The 13026-nt window shown below is 37.3% G+C and overlaps 1 protein-coding gene across 2 annotated transcripts in view; it reads right to left on the bottom strand.

Annotated features, from left to right (window-relative positions):
- NKAIN2 (sodium/potassium transporting ATPase interacting 2) overlaps window positions 1-13026 on the bottom strand; it is an 806271-nt gene that overhangs the window by 418408 nt on the left and 374837 nt on the right. For both annotated transcript variants that reach the window (XR_009453396.1, XM_059700239.1), the window contains exon 2: window positions 1480-1617. Coding sequence is in view for 1 of the 2 variants with exons in the window: in XM_059700239.1 (XP_059556222.1) it covers window positions 1480-1617 (138 nt within the window). In the remaining variant the exon portion in view is untranslated. The remainder of the gene's footprint in view (window positions 1-1479; window positions 1618-13026) is intronic.

Genomic DNA, 13026 nt, shown 5'->3' with positions numbered 1-13026 from the left:
ACACTAAGGATCAGTGAGGTTATGCTCTCTACAGTCACACAAAGTTTAGCTCAGCCGGTTAGAGCATCATCCCAATAGGCCAAGTTTGCTGGGTTGATCCCCGGTCAGGGCACATACAAGAATCAGCCAATGAGTGCATACATAAGATACATAAGTAGAACAATAAATCAAGGTCTCTCTCTCTCTCTCTCTCTCTCTCTCTCTCTCTCTCTCTCTCTCTCTCTTCTTTCTTCTCTGCTCTAAACTCAATCAATAAGCAAAAATATTAAAGTCACACAGAGTTTGGCTGATGCAAGATTTCAACCCAGGTATTATGACTTCACTCCCAAACCCTGTAAGTGTGCGCCTACATTGGATCAAAGTACAACTTATATTTTAAAAAAATGAACCATACTATTAATATCCTGTGCAATGAAAAACTTCACTCTGCAAGAGAACGCATCTGTCTTTTTATGAGATTTACATGCGCACATAGCCTTAGATATAACATGCACTCAATTTCTGGGTGTGCACTTTGAAAAGACTATGAACTCTTTGCTCATCTTTAACCAGACAGTGAATGTCTGCGCCCCAGTTGCTCTCATATTGCCTATTTCTGAACCAAGGAGCATTATCTGGCTTCCCGGTGACAGAGAGAACAGGTCATAGGAGGCACCTTTTATGTGAGGGAGGGCTTCCTGAAACCCAGACAACCTGCCGGCTTGTGCTGAATAAGGCAGGGCTTCACCTGTGCTATCTTCTACATCTACTTTTACCACAGACTCACTGTATAATTTTAAATAAATGCCTATAGACTTTTCCTTTGTTAAAATAGAAGACAGAGAGAAAAAATGATGAGACAGAAAAAAAGACATTAATGAAGAGCTATAGCTGAGATCTGAGGCACATACAAAAGTAAAAAAAATCCTAAGTTATGGTTCCCATAGCAACTGCAACACAGTTGGATTTCACTTTTATGTTAAGTAAGCTTAACTTGAGTGGGAATGCAAAATACTTTCTCTGAGCCAACAAGGAAATCATGGAGAACACAGAGATATTGGTCCAGACTCTTTTGGCTTTCAAACATGTCAATTTTTAACCCTAATATGTATTTATATGTTCGCACTGAAACTATAAATTCATTTGTATTAATTTAAACTATCTTTATTCAGTTTTTAAATATTATTTTTTAAAATGGGAACATTCCCATTCAATCTATTAAGTCAGAGGCTATGACTCTATCCTTTATAAGCATAGGGACATAATTCTGCTTTTAATTACAAAAGAAAATTTGATGTAAGTACACTTCATGAAAACAATTGGATTACATTCACTGTCATATGCTTTAAACTTGACATTTTCAGCTATTGTAGATGCCATTTGAAACTATGAAAACAAACATATTTACTTTAAGGAGAGGTTATGCATATAAAGTTTTAAGACATTTTCATATATTTCTCTATTTCGGTAACATTTGAAAAAGGTTGGAAGGGTACTTACTCCTTTTATGTAACGAGGTCTGTATTGAATAGTTCCAAATAAACCAAGAATGACGATAATAATATGTACAAAATTTGCCAGGATAGGAGCCCACTGATATCCAAGGAAGTCAAATATTTGCCTCTCCAGCACACAAACCTAGAATAACAAAACAGGATATACAGGTGAGCACACCGATGAAAGAAAGCATTGGATCTCTCTGACACCATGATTAGCAATTATAACTGCGGTACCCATATCTGGCATTACTCTTTAACAGGGAGAATGACATTTTCAGGTCTATTTCAAATGAAAACTAACTATGGGAGCTGTGGATCCATAGACACTAACAATCCTCTCAGTGTTGAGTTTGTGGAGGCTTCTAGCAGTATTCACAGGATGTCATCTGCGCAGTCACAGGATAAATTACGTATATTGCCATAGTCACTGTCAGGCACTTGAGCTCATCAACCAGAAAGTTCTTCAGGGAGACCACAGGAGGGGTTTGTTGTTAGTATCTGCTCAAGGTCCTTATATAAGGGAATAGGACAAAAAAGGCTGATATAGAAGAAAAAGAACTATGGAGTAAGTCAAGAGGCCTGAATTTTACATGCAGATCTGCCACTAAGCAATTGCAGTGCCCCCAGTAAGTCATTTCCCTTCTCTAGGCATCTGATTCCTCATCTGCAAAATGCAGGACTCCAACTAATATCTAGGGTCCTTCTAACCCTAAGAGTATTGCATTGTAAATCAAACATGGCTTTTTGTCATACCCCGTTAGCTACAGTAACCAGGTAAAAGGAGGGCTCTAAAAGAAAATTAAATAATAGAATTAATTTTCTATTCCACTGGAAACAAAAAATAAAAATAAAGCATTACTGTTATAAAAAAGCAAGGGACTGAAGTCATTTCAAATTCTCCTACATTCATCTGTGCTTATAGTTTTACAATGAAGACATATGTAGATACACAGTCAGGGGGGAAAGCAAACCAATCAACTAAGCAACCAAAAAAACCCCCCAAAAAACAACAACAAATAAATAAAACTAAGATTGGTCTAGTCCAGAAGTGGCATTTTATACTGAAAAGTGAAAGCTGCATAGCTGGCAAGTCTCTCTTCTGATCTACTGAAGCAAGGGGGAAGGGGTGTCTTAAACCTAGCTTTATTCTTCCTGCCTGCCCCAGGTGCAATGACAATAAACTGTCTGTTTGAATTAAAACACTGTGAAAGGACCTGATATTCCAAACAAAGATTCAACAATTTTTTTTTAACTCAGGCTGTAAAGGAAAATTATTTGTAAAACCCCCGTTACAACATCACTATGGTTTAAACTTAATTTCTTGTCAGAAGGACATCCTAACTCTTGAAACTGTTAAATGAAATACGTGTAGCTCAGTTTAAAGACCGCTTGAATGATCATCAGCCCCACTGATTTTCTTTAGCTGAGCAGCACATTTTTCCATCAGGCAGTGAAAGAGAAAAGAAGCTCAGGACAACTGTTAGCACAGCACCTGTTTTTCCTAAGGCACACTGGGTACCATTGTCATGGTTGCAACCTAACAGCCCTGCCTAGTCAAATCTTCATTTTCACTTAGTCAATGGTGAAATTCACTTGGCAATGCTTACAAAAACAGCAGCTAAGTCTGTTCTAGCCTGCATAATATAAATTCACAAATGCCAACAGAGTCCCAACAGTGGAAAGTAATGTTCTCACTGATTAATAACCAGACTGGCATGGAAGTTGCAGACTCACAGCCTTGAACTGCCTTCTGATGAAACAGTCCTTCAACTGTGACCGTGCAGTTAATACTTCCTAAAAAGGAGACCCACTGTGATGTTAGGTGGTGTTACATGTGTCTTGTTGGAATACATCAATGGTATAAAAAATAGGTGGTGATTCTCAGAGCACCATTGCTAATCATCTGTGTAAAAGCCCATTCTAACAGAGATTTCTCTTATCCATATCCTATGAATAAATAGTGAGTAGGGATGTAAAACAGCAGCAAGAAGAATCTAAACTATAAATTTCGAGCATCATAACTGTGGGGACACAACAGGGAAAAAGTAGAGAGGATGAAGCACATCAGTCAAACAGCGGGTAATCCCCATTAATGTTTGAATTATGGCAGAAAATAGCACTACCATCATTAATTATAAAGAATATATAGATGATAATATACTTGCTATGACTGCAAAGCTAAAATAAAGTCACATCAACATTTATCAGCCTTTTTTCATGACAGAACTAATAGTGTCATCAAATATTATTTACAAGGTTATGCAGACTGAATAAGTTAATGTGCAATTCTTCACTTATAATATTTCTGCCCTTTCCTCTTTTTTTGATTGGCCCTATTAGCCATCATAAATAGCTTTATCATGGATTGTGTAATTTAGAGCTAGGACTGAAAAAATGGAAGATTCACTGAAAAAAATTCAGTGAGTATCATAGTAATGGCTTAGAGAAGTAGTTATAGTTTTTCCCAAGAATCCCTTCCAACAGGAAGTGCATCAATTATAAAATTACCGGGAGGGGTGTGGGATTGGGGGAAAGAGAAAACATAATTGTTTAACTACATTTGTGCTGGGCATTCACACTATTCCAAGTCATGTGTTGTCTCATTGATTCTGCACAAAAACCGGGAGGTAACTATTATTGTCCTACTTTTCAGAGTAAGAAATCTGAGAGACGGTGTGGCTAAGTGAGCCGCTGAAGTCTGAGAAGTGGTGAGTGTTAGAACAGAAATGTAGTCTCTGTGCATGGCCCCTGTGTCTGTCCCCACTGTGTGAACTCCAGGCACACCTAGTTCCAAAACAAAACGCTTTCACAGCTTATGTTGCTGACCTCTGCTTGTTACAGGAGACACTACATTTTTACCTTCTTTATTGAGTCCAGAGAATGTCTGATCACACTTGTCAGATCGTGACATTATACCATCATGGGTCAAGGCAAACCTCCTTTTTGTTTTGCTCATTTTATTTTCTTCTTTGCCTCTTTCAACCCATGTTCTCAGTGTTATCCCCCTTTCTCTCATTGGACCTTTTGTGTGTGTATGTATGTGTGTGTGTGTGTGTGTGTGTGTGTGTGTGTGTGTGTGTGTGTGTGTGTGTATATATATATATATAAATTTTATGTTCAATCACCTGACTTACAAATATATGTACTAGCATATGCCTTGGAAAACATATACTGCTGTTGAGTATGTGATTTTCATATTAAAAGTTTTATGGAATAAGTCTCTTTCAGGCATGTCTATTTTACTCTCTATAAATTGTGGGGTGTTTTGTGTGTTTGGTTCCTGAACCCCAACCTATTAGAAATGCATTAGAGGCCCGATGCACGAAATTCATGCAGGAGGAGGCCTTCCATCCCCCGCTGCTGGCACCGGCTGCCCTCCGGCACCCAGGACCCAGGCTTCTCTCTGGCCGCCATCAGGCACCCGGGACCCAGGCTTCCCTTGCAGTCCTGACTTTTTCTGGAAGGTCGTCTGGAAGGACATCCAGAAGGATGCCCGGTCTAATTAGCATAGTATGCTTTTATTATTATAACTTGGTGCTTTCCACAAAGAATCCTGATCCCTTCCATCACTATCACTGAGGAGGTTTTTTTTTTTACTTTTTTAATATAAATAGGGGCTGATCTTTATCAGTTATTTCTGCACCTGTAGAGATATATACTTTATACTCTTCTTTTAGATCATTAATGTGACTGACTATATTATCCATTTTTGTCATGTTCAGATATGACTTTTGATGATGTTTTATAAGTACTGAGCAACACAAAGCATACCTAAGGTACTAGTGAGTGTGGGATTGGGAATACGTGATGAGATGAATCAGGCAATTTTTATGTTATCTGGCAGAATCAGCCTTATATTATGAGATATGCTAATATCTGAGATGGTTCTTTGGGCGGAAATTCTCAAAACTCTCAAGAGGGCCCAGGTGTAGCTGTTCAAATGACACCCTCACTATAGATCTATGTATTTGGTTCTGATCCACTTCCAAGTCTATTCATGTGGCAAGTACATACAAACAAAAACATCCCGATGTGGCTAACATTACCAACACAGGGAAACGCGTATGAGGAATGGGCTGACTATATTCAATAAGGGACTTTAGGAATTGGGTAGAATCAGTTGCTAAGTTCATCATTAGCATTAGCTATTTGTTCAGCACTGACTTTTTATTCATCGAGAGCTCAGTGAAAGCCAAGTAGCAAAAAAAGCTTGCAATGTTCTTAGTTTCATATGGTATTGCCTTCTCATAGCAAAGGGCTTTCTCTAGAGATAACTCTATTGCTATTTTTGAACAGCACAATCATATTAAACATATTAAAGCTGCCATCTGGAGAATTTGAAATTTGTCAACTAGGTAAAATTGCAGACATATATGTTTTTCTGAAAAGCTGATAAAGAGTCCAAACACATGCCTCATATATCATTATCAGAGAAGTGATGGCTAGGTAGCTCTCAGCTTGGGTCTTAATAAACACTTGTATATCTTTGTATGGATTTTTGTTCAGTGAATTCAAAACGAGGTAAAATGTCCCTCCAATACTCCTGCCCTCTCCCCATTTGAAGCAGTGGATTAACAATGTAATTACTATAATCAGTGTTCCCTGTTTAGCAAAGGCTGTCTATCTAACTGGGTTGGAGTTGGGGGGCTGCATACTATCTCAGGGAACAGCAGTGGGTGCCATAGAGTCCTGCGCCTGGGTCTTCCCTGTCTTCTTTCTCCCCTATCCGCTCTTTCCCTGCTTACAGGAAGACACCAGCCCTTCCAGGGCGCTGTTTACGTGACTGAAGCAAGGCAGCCATATGGAAGATGTCAATCAAACCTCTCAAACTCTAGGCTATGTCTCTTTCATAAAATTCAATTTCATAAGGATGGGAGATAGAGTGACAGCCTCACTTACTGACTGCTAAAGGCCAATCAAGAGTTGAAATGAAAGCACGAATGTTATCAAGATCAAGACCATGCACTGGCAGTCACTGTGGCGGTGGGTTATATCAGACATTGCAACCAGGAACACAAAAGAATAGTAGTTTAGATGCCTAGAGAACCACATTAGAATTTGTCCTGAGGTACATTATTTTGGGGATTGTAAACATACCACGTCTTCTGTGCCCTGGAAAGTAGCCATCGTATTGAATTGAACACCGATATGGAGATTCTGTTTTGAAAAGAGGCAGTCATCATACTTGCTTTCCTGTTGACAAAAGGCGCCTATGGCTGTCCATGGGTGAATGAAATAAGAGATGATGTTCACTATCAGCTTTAGGGGTTCCACCATAGACTCCATTAATGTAGAATAGATAACTCGAACAGGCTCAAAAATGATATATTCTGTCAAGCTATGAAATGTATTTCATACCTTATGCTTGAAAATTCAAAGCATTACAAGTACTCCTAAATCATACACCTGGTTTCTCTGTCTGCATGCACACACATTTTATATATACGATTACTATTCAGAGCACTATTCCAAGCATTTTACAGACAGAAGTTTAATGAAACATAAAATATCATTTCCATTTTAAAGATGAGAAAATTAAGGCAGAGAGATTAAGTGCTCCAGGCTATATGACTGTTAATTGGGGAGGATGATTTACCTAGAGTCCAAGCTTTGAACGATAATCATATCACCTCTAAGTTAAAAGTAGTAAAATATTGTCTGGCGGGTGTGGCTCAGTGGTTGAGTGTTAACTCATGAACCAAGAGGTCCCGGGTTTAATTCCCCGTCAGGACACATGCTTGGCTTGCGGGCTCAATCCCCGTTGGGGTTCCTGTAGGAGGCAGCCAATTGATGTATCTCCCTCATTGATGTTTCTATCTCCCTCTCCCTCTTTCTCCCTAAAAATTCAATTTTAAAAAGTAGTAAAATATCATTGATAAAACATTCAATTAGATTTCTTGTATATTTTAAACAGTTGAAAAACAGTCTAAAGCTATCCATCAAATTTAACTGAGTTTGCAGAAAATAGGGTAAGTAAAAAAAGTGTGTGTGTATGCATATGTATAGAGAGATATGGATATCGATATTGATAGGGATACATATATAGACATATACAGAATATCCCTTACATGAATGCAGTGAGAAGCCAGCCACATTCCAGCCATATACATAGAGTTTCATCTAACAGATGACTCAAAATGTTAGAGAAAAAATATAAGGAATAATTTTTCAATAAAAGTCTTTAAACCATTTCTTTATATGAAGTGTCATTATGAGTATTATATTATGGGTCACAGAATTTGACTTAGATTCATAAAAGACATTACATTAAATCATGCACAAGATATTTTGCTTCACATGTGAACAATCAAGTCAACAAAATAAAACTTGCAATCCAGATTTTTAAAAAGTCACAAAATGGTATTTCCTGCTTTGCCTTTTTAATCTCAGGGTTTTTTGTTGTTGCTGTTGTTTGTTTACTTTTTGTCTGTTTATTTCTAGTTGAACTGGCTTTATTTGCTTCACTGATAATCACATTTCACATTTTGCTTTGAAGGAAACAATGCCAGGCTCAGACTTCAACCCCCAGGCTTTGCCTGAGCTCTGCCAGGTCCACCATTAGTCAGGCAGCTTGATTGGCATCACCACGCGTTGCACTCCCTGCCACTCTCCCATTCCCAGTTGCTCCCAGAGGGTTGGCCAGTCTTGCTGGTCAAGCCACGTCTAAGCCCTCGTCTGTAATTATAGTCTTGTAAATGCACAGAGAATCAAGCAACATCAGGGTGGGAATTAGAAATCAGCCTGGTCAGTAAGCACAGTCTACTAATTACTTGCACTGATGGTTTTCCTGGAAGAAAATAATCATGGGTCTTGAGAAAAAGCAAACAAAATTACCTCAACTCCCTTATGTTATCTTATTGTTTTTTAAATATATTTTATTGATTTTTTACAGAGAGGAAGGGAGAGAGATAGAGAGTTAGAAACATTGATGAGAGAGAAACATCAATCAGCTGCCTCCTGCACATCTCCCACTGGGGATGTGCCCACAACCCAGGTACATGCCCTTGACCGGAAACGAACCTGGGACCTTTCAGTCCACAGGCCGACGCTCTATCCACCGAGCCAAACCGGTTTCGGCTGTTATCTTATTTTAAAATAAGGTGGCAATTTTAGGTTGTTTCAATGTATCCATTCTCAAAGTTCTAAGTCTGAGTTACTCTTTAAAATCAGGTATATTTTATAGTAATGATATGTGCTAGGAGTCCTGCATTAAGCTCATTTTAATTAACTAATTTTGTACATAATAGTATTGAAAATAGACCATAGAAATGATATATTTCTATTTTAATATATTTAGAGCTATCATAATTTTAAAATTATAAAATGTTTCACAGTTTTTTTTGTATTTTTGGAAATAATCATAGATCAAGTTATTTATTGAAAATTATAAACCTGCACCTAAAACATAGATATAATTTAAAGTTTAACTAACAATGAAAATTACATATCTTTCTATTACTTTTTGCATATTTGGGTACTAGAAAGGAACCAAACTCAATGGGTTTCTATGAATTACAGAAATTTATATGTCTATATCTAGACCTACTTCTATTATCTACATGTCAATATCTATGTCAATAATTATAGATATCCATGTATATAACATACATACAATTTATATGTCTACATATTTTAGATGTGGACTTGTCCATATAACACTGTGATATTTATGCAGTGACTTTTATCAACCTGTTATAATGTATGCAAAATGACACGATTTATATGTAGACTCTAAACATATTAAAGGTTGGAATAGTGTTTTATTCACTACTTTAAATAGCTGGCATACAAAAATCCAAACAATATTTATATTAATTATTAACCAAGACTATAGAAGGTATAGACTTTAAAATACCAACTGAAAATTGAGGACTATTCTTTGATGCTGGACGTATTCAAGAATTTACCAAGAGGTAATCATGTGAGGCAATGGATAAGTTCATTACTTTGACTGTGGTAATCACTGAACAGGCATACTTATATAACATATAACGTTGGACACTTTATTGATGCACTTGTTGTAAATCATCCCTCAATATATCTAGAACAAAATTATAAATAATTTTCCAATACTGAAAAGGTACAAAAATAAGTCATTCCAACCTGGCTACTGAGCATCTGTTCTGAGGTTCGGTTTCATTCTAAGGTTACTGAGTGATATCAGCTTCCACATTTCACAGTATAATTGATACTTAGTGATATAGGAGGTTTTATATCTATTTTATAGAGCAATTTCATCAGAAGTAACTAGCTAGTTGGAATAACTATAAATTTTTTTCTATATCAGAAATTTAATAAGAAAAGTAACTTATGCTTGCCCTCACAAATCAAACTAAGATTTGGAAATATATATTAAAAAGTTAATAATCTTTAATCAATATTAGAAGTTTGATGCTTATTTCCCACTGTGGCTTATTGTTCTCCACACTTCCAGGTAATGTTTAAAGTTTGACTTGAATGTTTAAAGATTGGGCCTTGACAGAGGGCAGGGGGTGTTGAGATGAGGTGTCTGTGTCCTAGAAGCTCTGAAGTTTATAATACAGAAGAAGAGTTTCAACAAATTGCTCTTAAATAAAATTTGAACGTGAACTTTTTAATACAACCCTTCAATTCCTAATAGTTTCTTGGTCCACTTCCCCTGCTGTAAACACAAATTAATACCTTGAAAATTAACGTAAGTTTTTATTCTGTGAAGCTGTTCTGCCTTGAACCCATATGAGCTGAGGAAATGCAATGTTTTAAACTTAGAAAAATCTTCAAGGGCTAGGAGAAATACTAAGAGGCAGTTAGATCCTATCCATAGGGTTATCTATTTCCTTCGCCCTCTACAAGGAAGACAGACTTTCATCAGCGCCTTCTTAACATTCCTAAAAACGCATCTGAAAGCTGCTTCAAAATTGCCACGGCATGCACATTACACACGATACTCCTCACCCACCATGAACCATTTGATGAAGCATAGATGCTTCTCAAATTTGAATTCATTATTGACCAGGTGATATTGTATACATCTGAGGAGGAGTCTTTCAAAGAGCTACATGTCTTAAAGAACCATGGGGACATGCAGCATTTGTTAAGCTGGAAGATGGTGTTGTCACCTGTTATTATAAAGAAATGAAAAAGCAAACAGGCACTGCAGGATAGATATGATTTATAAACCAGTTGTAATGTTGACCTTATCTGGACTGTTAGTTTGACAGAGGCTAGGAATTAACCACATGATGAATTTTATTTTCTTCCTGACAAGAAATGCAACTTGTGAAATGTATGAACGTGACCCCATTGCGAAAGTCGGCGTCCACAGAGTGCCTCTTCAGTTGACAGGTAAAATATAGGTATGGAGTCAGGCAGGGTTGTCTCTGCAGAGCAAGGCCAGCGAAAAAATGCTGTAATTTGCAGCCTATACTTTTCAGCTTTATAGAGCCAAATGTTATTTTCTATATAGGCCATTTGGTTTCTTCAGTTCCATCCCAATATGAATTCGTAGTAAAACTAGAGAAAATGGGAGCTTCATAATTAACATGATTTAAACAAGTCTAGCATGTTCTAACACCAATAATAGGTATTCATAGATAGTAAGTCCTTATTTCATCCATTGTCTTAAGACCTGTTGTATGTGTACTAAATGTGCAAATATATAAAATGCAGTGATTAGTCATTATAGTTACTTAGTATAGAAACCTTCGTATTTGTATCTGTAAATGGCTGTAAACATTTCATCTCCCTCATAGGTTTTATGCTGTTTGAATGAGATATTAATGATAAACAACACTGATTAAGTGGTTGCTATGTATCATGAATTTTATATGCATTACTTAATTCAATACTTACAACACACCTATATGTAAGTTTCATTATTACATCCATTTTACAGATGAGGAAACTGCAGCATTGAGTAGTTAATTAATTTCAACAAGGTCATGAAGATTATAAGTCAAGTCCACACAGTCTGGATCGAGAGTCCACGTTTCCAACCAAAACAGTGCACTGTGTGATATCCCACCATAGCTTGTTATTAGTCTCCCATTCTTTGGACTTTTCCTTTTCTAGTCCATCTTCCCTATGCCACCAAAATTACCTTTCTAAAATGTAATCCTAATCCGTTATTTCTTTATTACTTTCCGTGTGTTTTCACTAAATCCATAGGTTCAAATTCATTCTTACATCCAAAAATACCCTTTAGCTTCTGACTGAAGTTTTCATTCCACTCACCCAATAAGCTCTCAAACACAGCCTAATCTTTATCTTAAAATCTCAGCACATTTCCTCTCACCCTTCCACACCGTCCTATACCCAGTGCACACTTCCTGGAACAAACTTCCTACTCTTCACCAGACAAACAACATCCACTGTTCAAGATCCTGACCAAACTTCTCCAGTGAATCTCGTAATAGCTTTGAGAGAGAGAGTGGAGCAGTCTCCTTGGGGCTGCTTACCACTCAGATCAACTTGCTATAGTCACTTCCTATTGCGTCACAATGATTAGTTTTCAGGTCGTTCTCCTTCTCTGGACTCTGAGCTTCTCCAGGATGAGAATGGAGTTTGATGTAGCCTTGGGTGATAAGTGCCAGCGATCGGGCAAATATTTGGCCCTCGGCAGAATTTATTCAATGTCTACTTGATTTTCACATGAAAATCATTTAAGTCCCATATTAGCAGCCAGTTCAAAAGTTTAATGCAATAAACATTTAGGGGACACTAACATCTGTAAGGCACTGCGGTGGGTATAAGCAGGTGGGAACCATACCTGGCTCCGCCCTTAAAGAGGTGCCAGAGTGGCTCTGGCATATTCCCAGTTAACTCGACACATTCCACTAACATGGTTATGTGTGGGGTGTTCGGTGAGCACAGAAGAATGACAATTAGTGCTTGGTGAGGAGAGAAGGAGAGAGCATGGATATTAAGGCTGTATTCCCCCAAATGTTCATTTAAACCTCCATTACTAATAAGGTATAACTCTTTCCATTTAGCAGCTTTGTTCACCCACATCTTAATAACTATGACAGTCAGCTAGGTTGTTATTTATGTAGCTCCATTATGATCTGAGGAATCCGAAGAGTTAAAGCTGCTGTACTTATCCTGTTGGAGTGTTCATTCCCTGATAATCCAAAATGGAAAATGGCTAGTTGTTTGCATAGTGATTTGGCAAACTCATCAGTTAATGCTGTCAACATGCTTAGTTTATCCTTGTAATAAAAAAAAAGAGAGAGAGAAAGGGAAAAAAGATAAATAAAACAGACCCTATAGGGTCACCGATGGATTGGTTATTTCTGAAATATATGTAGATGACATTTTTGTTTTGAGAGTTTTGGTAAGAGACCTGAACAACCACAGTATCAGAGTCAATTCTTTATGTGTTCCTTCTCTGTCAATGTTCTAAAAGTCTACATAGTTACATGTTCTATTATGGCTTCTAAAACATGATTTTCTTGAAAGCAGTTCTCTCTGGTTCTTTTTGTTGTTGTTGTTAATCCTCACCAGAGGATATTTTTTTCCATTGATTTTTAGAGAGAGTGGAGGGTGAAGAGACAAAGAGAAACATCAATTT

Source organism: Myotis daubentonii, chromosome 6, assembly GCF_963259705.1.
Source record: "Myotis daubentonii chromosome 6, mMyoDau2.1, whole genome shotgun sequence".
NCBI lineage: Eukaryota > Metazoa > Chordata > Mammalia > Chiroptera > Vespertilionidae > Myotis > Myotis daubentonii.
Note: the sequence above shows the minus strand (reverse complement) of the source record. Positions and strands in the feature narration are given on the sequence as shown.